This window comes from Passer domesticus, chromosome 3, assembly GCF_036417665.1.
Source record: "Passer domesticus isolate bPasDom1 chromosome 3, bPasDom1.hap1, whole genome shotgun sequence".
NCBI classification, from domain to species: domain Eukaryota; kingdom Metazoa; phylum Chordata; class Aves; order Passeriformes; family Passeridae; genus Passer; species Passer domesticus.
The window spans coordinates 112144199-112168624 of record NC_087476.1 but is presented as its reverse complement, the minus strand read 5'-3'; the positions used below and the strand labels follow the sequence as shown (position 1 = coordinate 112168624).

Sequence of the window (24426 nt, the reverse complement as noted above, 5' to 3'; positions counted from 1 at the left end):
ACAGCTTAGCTTCCAGCAGGGGTGGCTGTAGGTGTTGGCACTTCTAAAGCATCACTGGACTGCTGTGGGAGAGGTAAAGAAGTCAAAAAACCACAACAAAATGTAAGTTCCTCTTTTACCTAAATTTCTCTATGCTGTGGCTCTCCACAGTATAAATTATGCCATGAAATATGGATTTGTTGCAAGACATGGTTTTGTAGTTTATTTGTGTGAATTCTGTAGTATTCTAATGAAAATCCAATGTGATTTTGACAGGTTAGGGCTGTAGTATTAAAGCCAAAGTGGCAGATTTGTAGGTAGTGATTCCTTGAAGAGTGATTATAGAGACAGTTGCTTATATAATTACTGCATTATATGTATGTTACCAGTGTTACATGACATTAAAATCAGTCATTAATCCTTCTTTATCATCCCCAGTAGCTAAAAACTCTGGGAAAAAGAAAAGTGGAGCAACCACCATAAGAAACAGAATGAGTCCTCAAAGGAGGTCCTGATTGCTTAAGAAAATGTGGTACCCTGTCTGATAAGGTTTTGTTCATGTACTTCAGAGATTCTGTCATTCCACTTTGCAGATAATTTTCTTATCTAGAGCAATTAGGGCTATTTGTTGCTTGCATGATTCTGTGTTTTACTGCTGAGCAGATGCTGCTGTCACTAAAGGGGTGTTTTTTCTCTTGGGTATTCCCAGTACCAGCCTCAGCTCTCAGCTGTGCACTGAAGCACTGCAGCTCCTCCTTCTCCAGGCTAAAGTGGCTCTCTCACCACATCAGGCAGAGCAGGAGGGGCTAAAAGGAAGGCTTTTGGAGGTCATGGGTGTCTGCCTGTGGAAAAAGAAGCAGGAAGTTGTAACTTAGTTTTATTTTGCAAAGCATAAAGGATGCATAAGTGGGAGGGGAGCTGATCTTAGTGCTTGGACTTGGGACAGGACTAATGAGTTCCCTGAATCTCTAGAGCTTCTAAATGTGTATAGTTCTTTGCAAGTGGAAGTGAGAAGGTTAAAACCATTGCATGCAGGGCATGGCATCTCCAGAACTAGATCCTTCTTGATGTGGGAAAGGCAGGGCAAACTGAGGGTCTGAATCTGAATATAACTATTCATCAGTCTTAGAACTGACATTTTAATGTGGTTTGGAGTCATAAAGCAGCGACCTACATGAAAGCAGCTGTGAAATGGTGATTGTATCTCTCTAAGCATTATGAACTGCAGGATTAAACAGAATCTCCCCCAAACACACACATGCTCACTCTGCCCATTTTCCAGTTCACTCTGTACAAGAGAAGAATTAAATATTTAATCGTTTGGTCATCGGCAGGTAAGATTATGCTTTCTTTTAAAGAATTCTCTTTTAATTAGTGGTTCAGGTGCTGGAAAATAAAAGGGCACTTATGGGTTCAAAGTTTTATCTGCAAGGCAGGCAAAGCAGTCATTTGGGCAGGCTATTGTTTGAACCAAGCAAGTTTCAGCTGCTGTTAATTAGTCTTTTTTTTTTTTTAACAATAATTTCTCTGGTGTTTGCTCTGTGCTTAGCCTGTTAAAGTAAACATTAAATCTCAATTAAGATTGCTGTACTCATCAAGCAGAAATTCTCGGTTGTATTCAATTCCACTGCTTTGGGGAAAGCAAAGCTGTTGTTTTGAGTGAGATGGATGCATTCTATACCTACAGACAGTGGACAATGGGCTTTTAGGGTCCCTTGAACTTGGTGAAATATGCTGCAACATATGTGCTTATGAATAAAATATTGTAGTGGATTAATGGCAGGCCTGCTCAGGTTAGGTGTGTTGTGTAATGTCAAGGCATGTCCTTAGCACAGGGAACATGTTTCCTGGGAAGTACACCCTGAGAAAGGGTGGAGAGCCAGACCCAGCCTCCTGCAGCATGGATGCAGTAACAGCTGGTACCTCAGTGCTTTCACACAACCCCACTGAGAGTGAAAAACCTGAGTGCTGGGAGGGGATTCATGTATCATGCTGGAATTCATTCTTTCAAAAACACAGATATGGTACAACAGTGGAAAGGTAAGGGGTTTTTTTTTACAGATGAATCCTTCAACATCCATAAAAACTAGGAATTGTAGTGACTCCTCTCTTGCTAGCAAAGGGTTGCAGCTCTGGCAGTGCCCCCTCCCCTCATCATGGTGTCAAAGTCCTGGCTCTTGTTCACCATCTGTAACTGGGACATCCAGTTAGACCAGAATGTGTTGGAGTAGTGGGTGATTTCTTGGTGCTTCGCTTGAAACAGCCCCAGTGAGTGTAGTTTTGTTGGGGGTCGTGCTGACACTAATGGTGGGGTGGGACAGTGGCTCTGTGTGTCTCTGCCTCTCTCCAGTGCTGGTGCAAAAACACTGTGCTGTGTTTCCCAGGAGAATTCATGCCTCTCTGAGTAGTGCTGAGAAAGTGTTTGTCACTGCTTTAATTTGCTAGGAAAGAGGGCTGCCTTGCCATTTGCATTATGGAGAAGAGCCCTGGCTGATTTATATGCATGCAGCCAAGCCCAGGGAGTTTTCAGCATCCCATGAATCACACTGGGGGATGCCTGGCCCAAAACAGCAACTCTGCATTTCATGCTGAAGCTTGACCAGATGTATGTGATGTGTGTCAGACAAAGAGTAATTAAATTTGTTCTCAAATAAAAGATAAATAGACAGAAAGACACAGGCTTTTTCACCTGGGTCTCTGAATATTTTTGGAGCACAGCTTTTGCTGTGGAACCTTGAAGAAGTAAAAAATTATATAATTTTGTCTGTTCAGGGAGCTGAATTATTCATTTGAAATGAAAATATTTTATAGTCGTGTTTCAGAAAATAAGTGTGATTTCTAAGCAACTATGCCTAATAAGAACCCTGTGGTATGAAATCTAGTCTATGACTGCTAAATAGTTCTCCATCTTAAAGCTGTGCTGGGCTATGTGTATTTTTAGGCATCCTAGCAATAAATATTTTATAAAGTGCTGCAGACAGTCAAGGGAAGAAATGTTCTGTTGCAGAGAATCCAATTTCAGGTTCCCCATAAAATGATGTGGTTTATAGGGTTTGATATCAGATACAAAAACAAGGATGTTATATAAAATGTATCAGATGTTATCACTGAAGAAACCCTGCAGTGTTGTGAATAATTTGTGATCCTTCAAAGAAAACGAGAAGGGCTCTAAGCAGGTCATGTAGTGATAAATATCAATCTACATGTGTTCCTATATTGATGAAAAAAGCTGTTCCTTACCTTTATTAACAGCGAGGTCACATTGGTAGTAAAAGAAGACAAACAATCTTTATTGATACTTACACTACATGTTTAATGGAGAATAAATATTGCAAATGCTCACTATGACTGCGTATGCCGTGGAGAGAAGCCTGCCATCTCCAAGTCAGTATTAGAGGATTACAATCCCCTGTTGGAGGCTTTGCTCCAGCATTTCCAGAACTCCTGCTTTGCGGCATCGTGTGCTGCTGGTACTTGCTGTATGTGCATTTTCCTCGTACATGAAAACCCCCTAACGCTCAGTCTGCTCCCATTAAGTTGGTGCAGGGGAGAACAGCCTTCCTTAAGCACAAATTGGCACGTACAGCTGAGATTTAGCTATTAGCATCGTGTTACAATGGCACATTTATCTTTCAGAGCAGAATGAGTAGAAACACTCCTTCTGCCGGTATTTTCTGCTCCATGTAGAGCTGCGGGAGCAGTCTCTCATGGAGGAGAGATGACAGTAGGGGCAGTGGACTGGTGGTGTTGTGCTTCCTGCCCACTGGCAAGTGGGAGCTGCTGCCTGGGCCCCCCTGTGCTGCTGTGGGAAGCAAAATGCTCACTCTTCCCTGATTGCCCACTTGGAGACTGCCAGCCACCCCTTTCTTCCTGGTGGGTTGGTGTCTGCCTTTTCCTTGAGGTGCTTTCCATGTAAAGCCACTTTGCTGTTGCTCAATCAGAACTGAGCCATGGTGCAGAAGATTTTAGGAGGAAGAAGCCATTTGCTTTTTGTCCTGCTATTTTAAGTGGAAGCTGTTGCATAAAGCTACAAGTGCAGAGCTATGCACACCTAGGTAGTAATTTCTCCTGAAGGAAATCCATAATCAGGAAAGGATTTAAGACTGCAGGGAAGGCTTTCATTTCCTTTGCTTTTCCAGTGCTAAACCCCATATGAATTAGGAAAATAGCAGCCATCTAATGGAAAACGTGTATTTCCCATTGCCATTACAGAAAACAGAGATTTCCTGAGTTCTGTGTTGGTTTAAAATGCTAGGACTGGGGGGCATTGGGAGATTTTGTGTGTTTGCAAGCAAATGGTAGGAAAGGAGAGGACATCACAGCAGGCTTTTGCTTGGGTCTACAGCACTACAGCTACCTGGCATTGTGACTAATAAAGAAAATAGGAGCCAAGTTTCAAGACTGCAAAAGAAGAAAGAATATTTGGTGTCAGGGTGTCCCCCCATATTACAGGGTGGGAGTTACATATGAGTTTTCTGGACATGTTTTGCTCAGTCAGTAAAGCCTCTGGGACTGTAGCTGTCCATGTTTGTCACCCATTAAGAGAACTTTGCTTTTAAACATTAACCTCACCTTCTCCTCATCTCTTTGTAATATGGAGAATGGGTAGGGAAATTAAAAAGCAGGTCTATGCACATCTGATTATTGAAATCAGTTGCCACTTGTTTTATTGTCTGGAGTTCTGAAAAAAAAAATAGGAAAAAAGTGCTAGGGGTTAACAGGACAGCCTGTATGCTCTGAAAACAGAGCAGGTACTTCCAGACTGAGCATTAGCATGTGTCAAGTGTGTTTTAGAAAATGCCTTTGTTCTATTACCTTTAAAAATACTACAGGGAGTGACTAGCCTGCTACACATATTGATGGATGAGGTTAAGTATGGCTTCTTAGTGTTGAAAAGGACTGGTGAATTTTATTTCCAGAAAAGAAAACCCTAAAGATAAATTATTTCTTTGCTCAAAACCCACTCAGACATAGGGTTTTTTCCTAGGATTTTCAGCCTTCCAAATATCTGAGTGTAATTTGCTTAAGTAGATATTCCAAACCTACTTTAATTCAGCCGTTGCTACGGAAGGCAGTAAAGAACAAAGAGGGAGGCTGCAACGTTTTCAGTGTGCTGAAGCAAAATATTAAGACATGCTGAAATATGTGTATGCTAAGTCGATAGGCTGCAGGTACTGGGAAAGAACTCTGAAGGAACTGCCTCACTGTGTATCTGATGGAGTTTAGTGAGAGGCTGTCATTTTGGTAAGCAGAACACGGCCAGCTCCTCTGTGGCCTTGCTTTTATGTAGGGCACTCAGTTTGTAGCATGATGGATCTTCCATTACCAAAGACTTCACTGTGAAATTAAGCATCATGCCCTCCTAGGACCCATCCTCTTCTGGCTGCTGAAGCAGTTTTAAAGTATAAGATCAATTAATAAAGTTAATTGGGGATTAAAGTACAGTAGGTTGAAGAAAGTGCTTGTAGCTGGCTGAGTATATGACTTGAGCACCCCAAAGAGTCTGGTCTGCAGAGGTAGTTTGTCCATTGTCTGTGACTTTTATGTTCATAGATTGCTGTGCATAACTGAACTAGCTTCAAATCTCAACCCTTCCAACGTGTGGTTTTGATTTCAGACCTGAAGCTGCCCATTAATATCACAAGTGTTGCACAATCGCATTTATTTTTAATGAATGTATCCAGGAAAAATTTAGTTTAGCTGAGCAGTGAAATATTATTAAATGGACTAAATAAAAGAAAGGGTGATTCAGATATTTCTGCTTTATTTGCTGCTTGGGATTTTGAGAATACTGGAACATTGCATTTTCACACCCTTTGTTTATGCTGAATCGTTATAAAATTTTGCCTCAATCTAAGTTTTCCTTCCTTTGCTTCCAAATATTAACCTGATCTTAAATAACCACTATTCAAAGCAGACCCCATTTGAATAACATATTGTGCACAAAAATTCAGGAAATATAATTGATTGCTTTTAGACTATATTTATATGACTTTGCCTTCTCAGAAAAAGCAGTTGGAATATCTAACTGAATGCACAGATATAAAGGGTTTTTCTGAGCATGATTAAGTATTAGTAACAAAACTATTCTTCCATTCCTCGTTGTTGGAAGTACATCACTGTAAGTAATTTACAAATCTTATTAGGATACAATGAGCACCAGGCAGTTTATATTCTGGTTAAGAACAGCATGCATGAGCTGAGCAGTAGGTTTCAGAGCTAAGCTGCCACTGATGCACGTTCCCACAAATAATTGCTATGGCAACATTGTCATAATGTCTGAGTTTTTCCTCCCTTGGGTTTGCACATGAAGTTTTCTTTATGGTGAAACAAAATGCCTTCTCAAGTTGAAAATACACTGTAATGGTGAGGCTATTGATGGCTTTTGCCTTTTTAATTTTTTTTCTTCAAGTAATTAAATTTCAAATGTTGAGAAGTATAATGGAACATTAGGGGAAATCATTTGCTGTCATAGTGTCCATTCATCATGAAATTCAGAATTATGTGGCTCCTTCCAGACAATTAATCTCTGAAAATTGGTGTGATCAGGTGAAGAAATTCACTGTGGGCAGTCTCACTTAACTTGTAGAGTTTTTTCTTTTCTTCACCTGAGTGCTTAGATGCTAACTTATGTTCTGTAAAAATCAATCAAAATAAGGTTCCAGAGTTATTATTTCTTCCATTTCAAATTACTGCACATTATGATACAGGTTGTGTTTCTACATATTAGGAAATCTTTGACCTACAGCACTGAAAACAGAGCTGTGCGCACACCATCATCCCTCAGGGACCCTAGTAAAGCAACTTGCATTTGTGCAATGTTTTTTGGCCAGATTCTGCATCCCAATTCCTGCTTTGTGGTGTTGGATAAAACTAGCAAGGGTGCCCTGAATGGCAAAGGCTGCAAAGCAGAGTAGCCAAGAGGTACTTGCCTGTTTGGTGTCATAGTGAAAAATGTTCACATGTGTCTGAGGACTACTTTTTTGATAGCTGATCTAGGAGGAGAGGGCTGGAACACTGCTTTGCAGGCAACTCCTGTGCCCTTCTCCCTTCCAAGCAGATCAAAATCTGTTCCTCTGAGTTGAAGTGTATTACAGATAATAAAGTTCGTGATACATGGGCAACATTAAGTGAAGAGTGTTACTCCATTATCATTATGATGATCAGAGAGCAACAGAAGAAATAATTTCAGCCAGGCTCTCGGACTGGTGCAGTGAAGTCTGAGCAATGACTGCAAAAGGGAGAGCACTGAGGGCAGCAGAGGACTTCGATCATCCGAGCAGGCTAATTAGAAATCTTTCAGCAGGGACACAAAGGTGAGCAGAGGTTATAAAAAATAGATTTTGCAGAGATATTAGGGAGAAGAGAGAGGTCCCACACTCCAAAGGACAGACCTCAGGAGAACAGCAGGGGAGGAGGAGGTTGAGTCCCTTGCGTGAGACCATAGAATACTAAAGACAGGAGAAATCAATAACAGGCAATGTGTGAAGGTATTTTATAGCTTTGTTCAGATCTAAGGAATCTGGGGAATCTAAGATATCTGGGGAGTCTAGTGATTGCATGTTGTTGTAAAGATCTTTTAAAAAAGGGGGAAAAAAGGAAAAAAAACACCTTTGGGTACTAAGGTGCTGTGCTGCAATACTGAAAGGAGACAGTATTGAAGTTTCCTTAGACTCATAAAAGCTTAAGAGACTTGAGTGTGGACTTGAATGTGACCCTTTGACTGCTGTCCAACAGGAGGAACCCAGGGCATTCCAGCAGTGACAAGCTGCCTGGGTGCCTTGTGGTGAAGCAGTGGGAGAAGGACTGCAGTAGCCTGATTGAATTCAGATTTTCTCACATGTTTGCCTGCATCGTTTTGGTCTCACAGTTTGCTCTCCTGACAGCAGTACATGGCTGTTAGAGGCAAGAGAGCTAAATCTGAGGAGCTGCAGTGTAGTGGAGTTTGCTCTGCAGTCAGACACAGCGAGATGTCAGTGTGAGTGTAACAGCTTGTTCCCGTGAAGGGTCTGACACATCCCACTGCTGCCATTACACGGGGACAGAGGAACCATGCAGCTCCACCTCCCCCTCTGCATGCACAGAGCAAACCCATGGGCTGGCTGGAGGTGCCTACCCTGCCCTCCAAAGATATGCACAAAACATTTGGTCTTTTCCCAGCAAAATTTATGCACCTGGGAGTTATACCAGTTTTAATTAACTTCATTTTTATCACAGTAACATTCTCATATAGACAAGAGTGACAGACTCAGGGAGTTTAATTATAGCCTTTCCTGACATAGCATGCCTATTTAGAGAGTCAGCTGAATGTTTTAGTTGCAATAGCAAGAACTTCTAGGCACCCATCAGAGTTTTGAGCCTGGATCTTATAAAATTCTTTTTACTTTTAAAGAGGAATCTTATGCTATCTTGCTGTTTGCACTCTAGTCAAATGAAATTTCCTTGCTTTTGTATTTGTATTTTCCTTGCTGTATTTCAACAGCTATAAGGTGTTATGAAAAGCAATTTTAACAGATAACTGATAGGTTCCTGCCAGGAAATGGAAAGACCTTATGAAAACCAGTGCCATAGTGAATAACTGGGGTGTGCATAGATGGTTAATTTCTCATTTTAAATGAGAATCCTATTTTAATTTCTCTGCCATATTCCTAGCTATTGCTCATAATGTAATAATGAAGGTCAAAAATCCAGACTTTATGTGACTTAATAATTTTGACTTACATTTTTTTTTTATTACCTCACAGCAAACCTGTCTTTGCAGTATGACTCAGAAGTGTGCCATGCTGCAGTAAGAACAGCGATTAGTATGTAGCCTTAGGCATACTCAAGTTTAAGATAATTCCCTATGGGCTTGGGCTCTCAGTTTTAAACAATATCACAAGAAATTGTGGGCCAGAAGCACAACTGAAGTGTGAACATTTTGTTTCTCTGGAACTGTGTGGCTTTACACCAGCTGACATTCAAATATGTTATTATTAATCTGTACCAGCATTTTATTTAAGATGGCATCAGATTGTGCAGACATAAGCCATGTGAATTAAGGCTTCGTGTCAGACTTGATTTCTGGCATCCCCTAATTGCTGGGTGTTCATTCCCTTTCACACTTAAAATTTTCCAAATCAAATGTTTTATATCGTGGTTTTCTGAGTTTATTTCAAAACAAACATCAGAAACCTGTTCCACTATGCACCACAGAACTGACACTCTGAAATGGGCTGCTGGAGCCTGTGGATTCACCTGGCAGATCTCTGCCTCACACGTGTGTCTTTTAATTTATGGATCCCAATGGGCCAGACATCTGCTGGAAAAATGAAGTCTTTGCTAGAGTGATTAGCAGATTATGATTGACAGTGAAAGGAAAGCTGAAATCTTGGTGCCGGCTCCAATAGCTACAAGTCTGCAATTTTTCCTATCTGTAATAATTCCAATGACTGGTCCAGCATGCTTTGTCCTTATCCCAAACTTCCCCACGCCCAGTTCTCCATGGCTCTCCATGTGCCACTTTGCTGATTTACTGTAGCTCTTTTCCCCCTCATCCTCTCTTCCCTTTGTAATGGTCTATGTCCCCTCAGACTTACAGTAAGAGCACAGGGTTTCATTTCTCTTCCCAAATCCTCCATCATCTTACCTCAGTTATTTTCCACACTTTCCTGGACCTTCATCTCAATATTCCATCTTGCCATTGTTCTGAGCCTGATTTTTCTAGCCTATTCCTCCCCACCACGCAAATGCCATCAGCAGCAGTATGGACAGCTGAAGAGAATTTGTTTTCCAGGCCTCAGTTCTTCTCTTTGGTACTGGAAAACCACTGCCTATCCTTTAAAGCAAGACCATATTTTTAGGTCCCAAACCCAAATACCTCCTGTGTAAGATGCAGTTAGTCTTAACCTGCATAGATTTCTACGCATTTGATGAAAAAGGGAAGTTCCTGGTCAACAATGTGGTTATAAATAACATCTGCTTGTAAATAATATCACAATCACCTGGAGCGTCTCCCAGATGTGCAAAGCCTGCTCCTTTCCTGGAGCGCGTTTCTCACTTGAATTTTGACTGCTCTTATGGAATAAGAGCATCGTTAACAAACCCAAACACCTCTGTGACAAATGTACACTTTCAGAAACTGTGTAATTAATAGTATCTCTAAAACAGTGGCTTTAATGAAACACATTTTAATTGAAAGGCAATTAGGCATTGTCTTTTTCCAGAGCACGTGTAGCTAACTAACTCTTGTTGCTATTACCGAGTTGTACTTGCAGAATGCACTCCTCTGTAGAACATTTCTCATCTCTGCAGAGCTAGTAGATCATTTCCTCAGTATATTCCCTGGTCCTGCCATTATTGTTTGAGTTTTTTAATTAAAACATTAAGATAAGGAAATGTGAGGATTTTTTAGTAGTAGAACTGAGTGCTTTACATTTGCAAAGGCTGTGCTTCAAAGACAGATTTGTGGGGAAAACAGCTTCAGTTTTGCTTTCCCTTCTCTGGGTAAACCTGTGAAAACTGCGGATAATGAGGGATAAAATTTGACAAAGGATCTAATATGTGGGGAGGAACGGTGTGCCCTCTCGGACCCTGAAAAACTTTAAATTCATTCTTTGTTGTAAAACTTGAGGAAGGAAATTGTTGGCAGTGGGACTAGCAGTCGTTTTCCTTCAGGAGAGAAAAACTGGGCTTGAGAGAGGGATACTAGCAGATTCTTACCCATCTGACTGACTCAAAATAATTTGTCTTGAGCCAAAGACATGCTCAAATGAACTTGAAGAACGTGGTATGGATAGGTCAGTGTTAAATAGAAGATCCCATGTTTCCTATATTGTCTCAGGCTCTGACTTTTCTCTGGAGCAAGGTGAGATAGTTGGTTTACCTAAATGGCTAAAAAGCAGTCTAGTAGTTTAAGCAGTTGCTGACAAGATAAGAAATTTTTTTCCAACCTGAAAACATGCTAAATGAGAACAGAGACTCCATGTGAGTTTCAGGAAGTATTCCTTCTGAAGGGCTTTCCTTGCCTTCCCCGATTTTAAGACTTGTAGAAAAATTCCCTTGGATATCAGTAGACCAAGGTATTCTTGTGTGACACAATTTAATAGTCAGGGAGATTCACAGTAAGACTGGCAATACTGTAATTGTAAAAAAAAAAAAAAAGATGGAAGTGTAGTTCATAGTTAGTACCTTTCTAACTTAGCTGTATTTTCATAACTCAGTGAATCACAGAATCACAGAATATCAGATTGAAAGAGACTTCAAGGATCAGCCAGCCCAGCTAAGTCTTAAAAGTATTCAATGTTGATTTCAGTCATTTCTCAAACTTAATAAAGTTTTGCTAAGAATGGTCTTAAAACTTGTGTTTAAATTGCAAAAAAACCCAAAGCTCCACAACAACAACAAAAAAGGCTACACTAGCAGCTCAATGGTCAATTAAAAGCAACCCTACTTCCCTGACAAAAACTCAAATTGTCAATTTTGAAGGCTTTAATAATGCTATGCCTGAGTTTTCTGAGATAAATACAAATGCAGCAAGAGTCATATTCAAAAAATTTGACAATCTCTGTACATGTGATTGGTAATACAGGGATATAAATTAAAAGATTTGCTATCACTGTTGTAATGTTGCCATTTAATAAGCACAGTCTCTCTCTGAGTTAATACGAAACTGTCTCCTCTGTGTTTTGTGAGTTCAGAATTAATGGAGACCAAAATGTTTACTTCAGCAAAAGAGATGGCTAAAAATAAAATGATACCAGAAAATAAAAGCATAATGCCCAGAAACATTTCCCTCATACTTAGAGGCAAAATAATTTTCTCGCCTAGGAGAAAATAATAGGATTGCATTTCATCAACCACATTCTATTCCATATATTTTAGGCTCAGTGCAAATATAAAAACAAAACAAAAATCAAAGTGCATTTTTGCTGTTCTTGCTCTGGAATGAACTATGGTGTTTATAGGAGAGGAATATGGATGTTCTGGAAAGGATCTAGGAAAGAAAGCACAAGAGACTTTTAAAGAATTCACAGATTATCTATCTCTTGTTTTCAACCTATTTTCATTACCTGGGGGAAATAGGGGTGAAACAGGTAAGTTGGAAAGTAGCACAGCTTCGTCTAATCAGTATGATCCATGACAGAATTATTTGTAATTGCAGAATGAAAATTAGCCAACAAAATTATTTCTGGAACCAGAAATGTTACACCACTGTGAATCTAAAAGTTAGATGAGAAAGGAGTAAGGCAGTGAGTCATTTGTTCTTCTTCCAAGCAGCCATGACAGCTTTCACAAATGGCACAGTATAAATAATAGGCATTATGCAATTAGGTGCCCATGTTTTTGGTAAATGGTATGTTGCATAGCAGTGCCTGCTTGATAGTTTTGTGCCACATCTCTTCATTTGTAGGGTTTTTTTCCTGCATCATGAGAGAATAACTAGCTTTGGGCTAGTTGTGTCTGCATCTTCATGGGGATTGCTCAGGGCTCTGGGTCAGACCAAGCTCAGGGCTCTGGGTCAGACCAAGCTGAGGGGTCAGCCAGCAGTTCCCAAGGGCCCTGAGAGCAGGGAGTGAGCTCCTGTTTCCATCAACCCCACTGCAGAAGAGAGGGAGAGGGCAAGATGGAGCAAAGGGAGCAGTGAACACATGCTAGAGAGCTCATACCTTGCTCATTGCCAGCCAGCCATCCCCAGTATTTCCAGTAGGAAGGATAGAAGCAGTTTTGTCTTTTTACTGTACCTATATTTCTGAATCAGTCAGAAGTAAAACAGTGCCATACTGGGTTATTTTGGAAAGGAAATCAAACCCTGGTCTGTTCATTTGGCACTGCAAAACAAATTTAGGTCTTAATCAATGCGAAGATATTCATGATGCTGACATGACTCCTCGTTCTCAGGGGTTTATGGCATGAGTTGCCCTTGATGTGAAGTGTGTGGAAGATGGACAATTCACTCTTGATTGCAGCCAGCACTGCTTTGAATCATTAGTCGAACATTCATGATAAACATCAGTTGTTCCTTGATGCAAATATTAAATTACCTCAAAAAACAAACCTCCTTTCTCCATTCTTGGTGCTTTGTCACTGTGTGGCTGCTGATTACTTGCTTCCAAGAGCCACAGGTAGTGCAGGATCAGCTTGTTTCAAGAAGAGAAGTCCAAGGTACACCCTGCTGTTAAACAGTGAGTGTTCTATTAAGTATCTCCTTGTAAAGCCTTTAAATATGGAAGAGTGGCCAGTGAAAAATGTATTAATGGAGATGTGTGCATTTTCATTTGTTACCCAGCTGGAAGAGAAACATGGAAGAAAAACAGTGGGATAATTTTCTAGGTAGCAAATCCAAAAAGTTTTAAAGAGGACAAGGAATGTGATATTTTTAAAATAAAATTAATATAGAAAGTGCTTTTGGTCTACATCTGAGAAACTAACTTAATCCATATTTTGCAGGAGGTAAGGAACATGACCTGATAGGAAAATGTTTGGATTTTTTCTTATTTTTTACTTAATAATACTTTAATTTTTAAACATTAGTGCAGAGTGCTGCCTGGCTATCTGTCCAAGTAAAATGTTGTACCTTTGCCAGCATGTGGATTTCTCAGCTTCTGCTTCTTTACAGACGAGATGAGTGACTCTAAGGCTTTGACCACAGCAATTAACTTCAAATTCTGAGCTTAAAGGCACAGTTTTGTTGATGTTATTTTACTATAAATCCATTTCTCAAATATATCCCCACAGTTTGTGGCAATTTTCCCCATGAGAATTTAGATGTTTGGGTGGAGGAGGGTGGCTGGAGAAATAATACAAAAGTCTTTCTGCGTGGAATGAATACCGTGGATTTTAAGGTTATTGTATGGAAAGATAAACTGTCTGTATGTGGAGAGGTGGAGGCTAGAACTGAGGTGACTGTTTTGCTGGTGTGGAGCAGGTGTGTTCCCCTCACTGCTGGGATTTGAGGACAGAGGCTGAAGGTGCCCTGCAGGGCATCTGAGGCATCATCTTCAGCTCTTCACCTACACCTCTGAGTTTAATTTCTACAGCACTCATTTCACTGACTGAAAGGCCTTATTGTATTTGGTTGCTATATCTTCGAGGCTTCTATTTTTTTTTCCCTGTGAGAGGAACTTATTAATCAAGGCTTTTGCTTTCTCCCAGCACCAAACACTGACAATTCAAGAAATAACATGGTAGTATTAATTAGATCACAGCCAGTTTTGAGAAAGTGTTTCGATTTTCAGTTACTGTATTTTCACATTACAGGGTAATAACATGTCAGCAGTTAGCAAAAGATTTAATAAATATTGTGCATGTGCTTGAAATATTAGCATTTTAATACCCATGTCCAGAAATAACGTTTTTCAGTAACACAGTGCTGAGAAAGTACTTTTTGGATGTGGGTGGACGAGCAGTAATTGATGCACATGTACTTGTTTGACCTGTAGCAGGTTAAATACAACGTTCGAGGCAGTTGTCTAAACACCAAATCATCTAGAGCTGATATTACTGTTACATCACTATTGCCTCTTTCCCAACAAACTGCCTCGTGCAGTGGCAGGTTATTAACACCAGATGAGGAGTACACCTGATTAATGTGACATATTCGGGTTTCTTTCCACAACTGTCTCAATAACCAGTCACGAAGATCTGCTTCGCACACCGAGAATTAAATTCAGATTATGCAGTCTTGGCTAGAAGATTGTGCAGTTAATCCCATCCTGAAAAATGAAATCTGAGTTTTTCCACATGAAGTCTTTTGTGATGTTTCATACCCTGTTGGTCTCTGCCAACACTCCCATTGATTTACGTTACCTTATTCATCAATTTAAAGAGGAAAAAGGGGTGAAAAGGAATATATGCAGGGGATTAGTTTTTGGGAAAGTCCCTCTCTGCCTCGGAAAGTAATGTGTTCAGTACACAAGTACAAAAGGACTGCTCTGAGCTCCTTTATCTAGGTGTTGCATGAACCATATTTTTCAAGGAGAGTTTGCCACAGCTAATAAAGAAGACAGTAGTGTTTATCTGTTGGGTTTCCAAAACCTTTGTTTATACCGTGGCTGTAGCTATATAGGCTTTTGCCAAATTGCAGCAGATCTTTATGCTTAAAAAACACTTCTAGCTGATTCTCTCTGAACTAAATTGCAATTATTTGAATAAGCTTTGTTTTCAGGAGGAAAAATGAAGCAAGCAGAGATGATAATTAAGAATTACAGAAAAGGGGAAAAGCAGAATTAGAGGTTTAATTTCCTTGTCTACATCTGAAAGTATGTTTTCAGACAGTCATTTGCTAACAGTCATTGGATTCTTACCCATTAATCTTCACATAATCGTGTCTCTTGATATCACCTGCCTTGTACCCTGGCCCTCCCCTTTTGCTATCTTGTCTCCTTTGCTCCCGTGACCTCACCAAAAATTTTTCACTTCCTTTGTTAGTTCCCCTCCCAAAACAACCATGCTCCATCTTCCCATGCCTTGACCATGCCCTCCCTCCTAACCATGGGTGCTGCTTGCCTCTCTCTGTGCCACCCTGCCTGTCCTCATCTCCACACTCACCAGACGGTTCCAAACACGTGGAGTTTCCTCGGAGAGGCTTTGCAGCCTCGGCAGTGCTTGCCAGGCACCATCTGTTCCCAGCATCTCCTTGGCCAGTCATAGGCTCCTGCCTGGCTTTCCTGTGCCTGCTTTCTTTCTGACCTTCCTTCCTGCTCTATGGGAGCATAATTTGGGAAATGTGCTAGATCACAGCCTGTGTGTAACTGCCAGCGCCTCTCAGTAGCATCCTCACCTGACCCTTCTCATCCTCTGCTCCCTCTCCCACTCATTTGTTGTCCAAAATCAATCTCAAAGCTCCTCAGAGCAGAACCTTTGCTTTCCAGGTGCCTTTAGCACCAGGCACAACAGCACAACTCTCTGCTATCATTCAGCACTGGAGCTGTACAAATAAATAAGAGTAATTCTGAGTTACACAGTTGAAGTTCTCATCTAAAATAATTTAAAGAGTAGTCATAAGGGGTTGTGCTGGTTATAATTCATATAATAATTTAGGACTGCTAGTTTTTAGCTATTGTGTAATTTGGATTCGCTTGCAGTTCTCATTGGATAAAGTGTATTATTGAACAAGAAAGGAATAAACTATATTCAGAGTAGCTGTAGGGTGCTATGATTTAAAAGAGAGCTGGTGCCATACTACAGCAGAAAATATGCAGGATCCATTATACTGTTAATGAATGCACAGCTCAGATTGGTGATTTAATTTTTAGGTCATATTTCTCTCATACCCTCAGGTATAGTAGACTTCATACATAAAACTGGAGTAAGTTGGTGTGTATTTAATCTCAGTCCTACAAAAAAATGAATAATAATAAAAAATTACTTTCCTGTATTGTTTATTCATTTGCAATTATTTCTTTTAATGGCATAGCATTCAGAGAGCACTATTAGAAGGGCACAGCCATATTTTCTGGTACTAGTTTTGAACCAGAGATAGTAACCTTTGAGGCAGCTTGATATTTATCCATAGCTACAGACTGTCACTGTATTTAAGCCATGACTACAGTGTCATTTTTTCATCTGGCCAGGAGCTTTCTTGAAATAGTCACCATTTCCTTCCCCAGGCAAGGTGGCAGATTGGTGATATTTTAAACTGTCTCTTGGCTGAGAGACAAATCCCAATTTCTTTATTTTTACAAGCAGACGTAGCTGATGTAAGCAAAACCTATTCCTACAGGGGCCACACCCCTGAATAGTTGTCAGAACCAACATGCTGCAATGACTTCTAGTTTTATTAAATGCAGGATTTTTTGGCTCCATTTTTTCATTGCCATGTTAATTGTAAGCTTTTTGATATGTGCACAGATGTACAACTTTTTGAGAATCCACATTTTACAGTGGACTGCATTTTGAATCATATAGTCATAGCTGCAAATTGAATCTGCAAAATCTCTGAAAATGCACAAAGAAGAAGCAATTAAAAGAAATTCTGCCTGACCTTTTACGCTGTATACCTGCTATTTTATTTTTTTTTTAATTTCTTCCAACTGGAGTATCACCTCTTAAATGAATTTGAACAACTCACCCAAGACACATTCTAATCCAATCATGTATGATGATGATACCAGTTGGATGTTATCCTATTAGGCACTCACTGTAAATAAGGGATTTTCCACTGACTCTTAAATCCTTGATTAATGAGAATGCTTGAAGCAGTGTCCTGTAAATTAGCCATAGTGCTAGCAACAATGGCAATTCACTTAGGAGAACTGATTTGTTTTAAGTCTTCCCATCCAAATTAAAAAGCATGAGGAAAAGATAATGTCAAGTCAGTAAAACACATTACTCTATCTTGCATTATTGATCTGCACTCCATGGCTGTCTGACACCCTCAGGTCTAAATTCTGCTCTCTCTTCAGGTAAATTCGCATCAGTCAGACCTCTTCTGGAGAAAGAACTCCAGAAAGTAACTCGCTCACAGTATTTAATTTATGTATTCTCTATATTCTCTAGTGTTTTAGATAACTCTGAATCCCATTTTGAATTCTGTAAGACAGACCAATAGCTTTCATTTGTAGTTTGGTCACTGCTATCTCACCTGCCTTTTACAGCTCCTTTGCCCTTTGCTCTGAAAATGTGTAAGAGTAGCAGCAAAGGGCTATTTGGATTTGGGGAAAGGGGTCAATAGGGGCAGGTTGTGACACGTCTTTTAACTGGTACTTAAACTTGAATTCTTTGTCAGATATTTTTCTGAAGAAAGAGACTTTTAACACCATCTTATCACTTTGCTTCTTATTCAGCTACTGATACTTGATTATTGCTTGCAAGAAAATGAGTTTTATGCAAAGTATTGACTTTGAAACACACATTACTTCCTTTAATATGCTGAAATATTAATGAGGTCTTTCTCGATGTTCTATATTCGCATTTATTTAAGGTATTATTCATTTCTGTACCCATAATATGCATGCATTTTTCTTATTCAAGAACAATCCTTTCTTCTTGTAGAAGTATGACTACTCTTTCTATAGATTAGAATTAGTGTCACTTTATGAAGACAGTTTTGACACTCTCTTATAAGTAGCTGAGCAAAGTACCTCTCAGACATGAAAGTACTTAAAGTGCATTATTTTTCTGGTGATTTTGAATTTGTATGTACCAAAAATTGTGCATATAAATAGAGTTACCTAAAGTCTTACCATGCTGTCCTATATCAAGAGTAATCAGAGACACTTCAATAATCCCATAAATCTGTCTGATCATTTCTCCTTGGGTCACTCAAGTTACAAGGGTGACTCATCTGTGCATGGGCCAATGCACCTCTAACCAAAATTCCAGTCAGACCAGTAGGTCTGAGACTGTTTCTTGCTGTGACTGTTGACTATGCATGTGATCCTCTCATACAATAATGGTATTTGTGTAGAGCTCCTCAGTGATCCATTGATAAATATTCATAATTCTGGCTACAGGTAATAAAAGTATTGTCTTGTCCAGTGTTGCAGGCAAAAGGAAAAATTTGACACCAGGGCTTCACTTACCAAGTTGAAACTCTTTGGGAGATGCATGATACTTTATGTACTTATTATTATGTTTTTATATTTAATGGTTGTGGAGTTTACAGTACAGAGATATTTTTGTATGGGCAGGCTTTGTTGGTTACTGGGTTATTTTTTTCTTTATATTTAAAAAGGAAAAAAAAAGGTAATTTTCCTCAAAGAGACCAAGCTACTGGTTTTCAAGCTTAAGTGGTTGTCATCTGGAGAAAGAAAATGGACATTGGAAATTCAAGAGGGTGTTTGCAGGTGGCGTTTGTTACAACTTTGGTTTTCTACATGGTAGAAATGAAGGACAACTAAAAAGCTTTTTTGGGGGTGTTTTTTAAATTTTGCATATCTGCCAACTAATTTTGGCAGTATTTCAGGTTTGCAGTTTTTTCCTCTAGCTACAAATTTTCTCAGCTTTAAGGAAAGATAATTTTTGTGATTATGGCATCCAAACATAGCTGCTGTCTATAGCCTTTTTGATTACCTTCAGCAAGTTACTTCATTCCGTTATGCCTCAGTCTTTTACCTCTAAAATATATTATGATTATTATTATGGGCTTTTCTTTGTTATGCCTCACATATTAATGAATGTATTCCTGTATCACTTTCCTACTTCAGAGAAGTGCTGAAAGCTTATATTCATTAATATTCTTGAAGCATGACAAAGTAAAGCCTATTACTGTAATGTGCTTCGCTTTAAAACTCTGCTTAGAATAATAATGATAAACAACATTGGTTAGCCTTTGGCCCTGCTGCAGAGCTATAAAATTTTTACATCTTCAGATTTAAACTGATGAAGGAAAACTTTCATGCATTTTATGTCCCTCCTCTATGCCCATGGAGAGATAAAGGAAGTTTTGCATTCACTGAAATGGGTTGTTGGCATATTTATCATACAGGAATCCAAGAATGGCTTTTTGCCTGCTACATCCTTAGCCTCTTGTTTGAATATGATGTAGTATTTTATTCTCTCCATGTATTTCCTTTGGTGAGGTGAACAGAAGTTTGAAATGGTTGATTATGAAACACCTTGCCCATAGGAAAAATGTCTTCCTAACCTCTTTACTAATTTCTTGAGAAATGACCAGGTGCATGACAGTTTATATTTCCCTCCTATTATGTCCCTGAATTAGTGTAGACATTCTTATTACATTTCTAAATGACTGTTCTCAGAGGTGGCTTGCGAAGATATTAATTTTTTCATGTTGACTGATTACATCAGTGTTTCATTGAATATATTTTTGTTTTTGCACTGTAAGAAGCAGTAGATAGGAATTCCCCAGTTCTTTTTTTAAACTTTTATGGTGTATTTTACCATACAACCCCTGATTTGTCTCCTTTGCCTTGATTTATATAATTGTTCAATGCATTTTGGTCCTGGGACCTAATCATAGCACTCACACAATATATCACTTATTGAATAAAATAAGAGGTTTTCACTTATTTAAGAAAATACCATAATAATTTCTAGCATATACGCATTTATTGTTGTTTTCTTTCCTTGACTTTCTTTTCATTAAATAGTTTTCAGCTCAGTGAGAGACATGTTTGCTTCTTTTCCTTTTTTTTTTTTGACTCTACATCTGAGAAAGTAAGTGCAGTTAATGGAGAAAAGATCACTACATTTATAATAGTTTTAAAGCTGCACTGCAGGCAGTTCATTATTTTGACTTGTATTTTAATGCCCTCAGTGTTCTCAGTAATATCATAGTAGAGATATTGGAGATAAAGAGGGAAGACCAGCAGCCTCAATATACATATTCTGTCCTTCTACTTTCTGTCCTTATTGCAAAAAAAAAAAAAAAAAAAAAAAAAAAAAAAAAAAAAAAAAAATTAAAAGTCCCATTAATACAGAGCTGGAGAGTGTCACTGCACCATTACACTTTAAGTCTGGAATGCTCTGGGCCTTGCATAAATTCAATTAAAAAAAAAAAAAAAGAAAAAAAAAGAAGACTTGCTGGTGAGAAACTTGAAACATGTTCAGTCAATTCAAGTACATCTGTTTGACTCTTATTTTCTTTGCAGACTACAGATGACATCCTGGTGGCCTCGGCTGAATGTCCTAGCGATGATGAGGACATCGATCCCTGTGAGCCGAGCTCAGGTGGGTTAGGTTAGTCAACTTTTTTTATTACTTTCTTTTCTTTCATATTTGCATGCTCCAGTCCCCCAGAGCCCCAACTAGCATGACAGTCCTTTTGTGCATCACAAGGAGAGGTTGAATTTGGCCCTTTCTACATGTGGTGGTGTTAGCAGAGAGGAAGAGTCATCTCCAAGACATCAGATGGGAGCACATTCATGGTCTGAGCAAAGTTATGGCTTGGCTGAGGACCTGAGGGTGGACTAGGAAGGGCATTCTAGGGTTCCTGCAATTGTGTTGTGATAAAGAAAGTGCAGCTTCATTTAGCAGGAAGGTGTAGCTATTGTTTGTGTCTTAAGCATTGCCCTCAATAAGATAAAGTATCATTTTGAAAATGCCATGTTATGTCCTGGAATTGTAGAATGGCCTGGGTTGGAAGGGACCTTAAAGATCATCTAGTTCCAATCTCTCTGATGTGGTCAGGGACACTTTTCACTAGACCAGGTTGCTCAAAACTCCAGCCAACTTGGCCTTGAACACTTCCAGGGATGGGACATCCACAGCTTCTGTGGGCAATCTGTTCCAAAGGTTCAATTATACTAAATTATGTTTAGTTAATTACTATGTACCATCTCTAAAAATCCCAACGTTTATCATTGAAGTGAAAGGACTGCAAAACTTCCTATCCTTTAAAATAATCCTAGATAGACCAATGAATTATTCCTGCTTCTTTGTTGGTTTGGTTTAGGTTTTATATTTCCTGAGTGAGCAGCTCATGGTACCATAAAGATATATCTCAGTTTTCCTTTGAATTTTCCCCAGAGTTCCCTTGAATTCTGTGCTGTTTGGTAGCATAGTCTGAGATAATTCGGTAATCTTTGGTGTTTGCCACTTCACTTAATAGTAAAAGAATTAAGATCTATTTGTTGTGCTGTAACATATGTAGCTCGAGAAGAGGCCAATTTAATTTGAGATTAATATATTAACGCAAATAGCAGCTAAGAGCCATTTCAGTATCACGCCAAAATCTGGGGCAGGAGAAACGTCTACATAGCCCTAAGACAAATGAAATTTTTCTTCATATGCAAATGCATGGTTCCTATTTTAAGTCACAGAACTTGATACTCACATGCAAGAATTATTTACTTAAACTGAAGTAAAGGCATATATGACTTGTCTCAGTGTCTGACAGACCTGCAGGATGGCACTTGAGCTCTTCCAGAAACCCATTTACAGACTTGATGATGATCATTCAGGATTATTTTCTTTCACTTTCCAATTAAAGGATTTCAGAGCAATTTTCAAAATTCCATTAAATTGAATGATTGTTCTTAAAACTGATTAGCAACAGGTGCACTCACACAATTTCATACCTCTCAGGGAGATATTTCACTCACAGAAGTCTCAGACATTATGATCAAGATATTCAGGAATATTTTTTCCTGCTCCTTCATTCTCATTTACAAATTCTTGAGTTTAGCAAGACTGTCCTGTCCAGTATGAGTCAGTGCAGTAGCTCGTATGGCTCTGAGCTCATTCATGCCAGTTGTTTCCTTGCTGTACTTAACTCAGGCAGTGCTGTTCAGTAGATAAATTGACATTTAGGGAGGTGTTATTTTATTTTATAAGGTATTTTTAAAGGAATATATTGGTTATGTAGCACTAAATAATTTTCCAAATCACCTGGGAATGCAGCTTTGGTATTAAAGCTGTATTTGTATTTTCTCAGGCTTACAGCTCACTGAAAGCCAATGAAATTTCAGAATAATTCTTCTCTGAGGTAGTTTGAGCTCTGGGACTGCAGTGTTTGGTAGTCCTGAGCTGTGCAGTCATTTAGCTGGTGGGTGCAAGAATGGGAGAGGTAAAATGAAACTTTCTGATAGCTTATTTTTTCTGTCCAAACTATGATTCAGGAAAGGGATGTGAATGTTAGTCTTTCAGCAAAAATTTGCCATTAGCTTCACATGCTGGTGTTCAGATTTCCTGTTTTAGATTAGCATTCATCACACAGCTACGCTTCTCTTTTTTGTTTATTTGAGCATAGTTTTACTGTTTCATTTGTCAGATCCCAACTGCTACTGCTTTAAAAAAACCTGTGGATTGGCACAGGAATTATGTTCTGCATAATCCCAATTGTCTGGATCATTTTATCTGTCATTCTTCTCATCAAAATGTCATTTGTCCTCCCACTCCCAACTTTTAAAAGCTGTTAATTTGCCTTCATCAGCCTTGTCATTTTATCATACTTTAAAATACCTGAACCAAAGGGGTTACTGAAGTTGTAACTTCTGGCATATCAGTCTCTCTGTTTTAGTCTTAGTCACTTAGTGTTATGAATAACCTTTTTCCATGAATAGTCAGGTAGGCATTGCTCAATCTCCATAATACTGCAGTCTCCATGTGAATTTGGGTTGCTCTTAACAGTAGGCTGGAATTCAAGGAGAGAAGCACAGTGCTGTTGGCAGTGAGAGTCTGATGATTGTTTTTCTTTTCAGTTGGAATAGGAGATCAGAAGGATATGTCCCTCCATTTAAAATATCCCCATGGTTCAGTTCAGCTTTTTCCCCTTAACCCTTTTCACAAACCCGATTGGCTTCTCCACAGCTACTTCTCAACGTCCTCACTAATGGTGGTGATACTTATCTATCCTAACAAGTAATTCTAGGAGGCTGAAAATATGATGGTTAGGGCTGTTTTACTTTTGTGTTTTCACTTCAGAGGCTGTAGTCTGGGATCCTTCAGCAAATCCACCTCATGGCAAGAGATGATGCTCTCAGAGCTGTGTGGTCAACACTTTTTTACCAAGAATTTGATCAAGGGATGGCCAAAGCCTCTGCAAGTTTTATAAACAGGGCCATAACTCAATATTTCTGTGATGACTGGCCATAATATGCATATTTCTAACCAATGTTCTCAGCTCCAAATGAGAGCCTATTCAACAAAGAGTTTGAATATGGTATGCCTATATCTCATAGAAAATACTGCTTATCCAGATTTTACTAATTAGTGAGATTTATGCATAAAATAGGGCTTTTTTCCTAGTATAAATATGTTACATTTTGTAGTGGCTAACAAGTCCCACTCTGCCACCACCAGCTTTGCTTTCTGTGCACCTGTCTGCTAAATGTTAAATGGAAAGATGCAATTTGCCACAAATTTCATACAGGACATAAAAATGTAAACCCGATTAGGAGCTGCTGAGCAGCAATCCCATCATCTTGTCTGGAACATAAAGTCACAAAAATTATAATTGCAGATTTCATTGTGGTATACAAACTGCTAAATGTGCCATAATTGGATGAAGTCATAACAAATTTATTAGCATGCAAAACTTAGTCAACATATTTTTTTATGCATTATGTTTTGTGTAGTAAGGCAACAAGTATTGCTTTCACAGTCTCTCCACCTTCCCCTAAATACCAGCAACAACATGAAGATTGAGGACGATGATAATAATAATAATAATAAAAATTGTTTATATGTTCTCAACTTCATGTTATGGAGGAAATATTAAAACCGTTTCATTTTCGTAGACAAGTTACAAAAAATTTTAGTGGTAACCTATCCAAGGAAAAATAATAAATCCTGGGACAATTTACTGATTTTACATGAGGAGTTATAAAACTGCAGGTGGACAAATTGCCATTCTTCACATCAGGACTGCTGTTCCAGCCATAGCTGAGCCCTGTAGAGAGCTCTGATTTCTGCTGAGTTTCAGTGAGAATTTGTGCTACACAGCTTATTTGTTCCAGTTACTCTGGGCTGGTATTTTATTTGTCAGCTATTATCTAAACACTTCTGTAGCTATTGAAATGTTCCAAAAGGCAGAGAGGTCTGAACCAGGTCAAATGAAGTGAA

General features: G+C 39.0%; 1 protein-coding gene across 39 annotated transcripts in view; it reads left to right on the top strand.

The window, feature by feature from the left end:
- The window catches only part of NRXN1 (neurexin 1), a 668819-nt gene that overhangs the window by 629692 nt on the left and 14701 nt on the right, over nucleotides 1-24426 (top strand). For 26 of the 39 annotated variants that reach the window (XM_064415210.1, XM_064415203.1, XM_064415193.1 and 23 more), the window contains one exon: nucleotides 20514-20601. In XM_064415210.1, coding sequence (XP_064271280.1) covers nucleotides 20514-20601 — 88 coding nt within the window. The remainder of the gene's footprint in view (nucleotides 1-20513; nucleotides 20602-24426) is intronic. The other 13 variants (XM_064415211.1, XM_064415207.1, XM_064415208.1 and 10 more) reach the window with 1 other exon arrangement.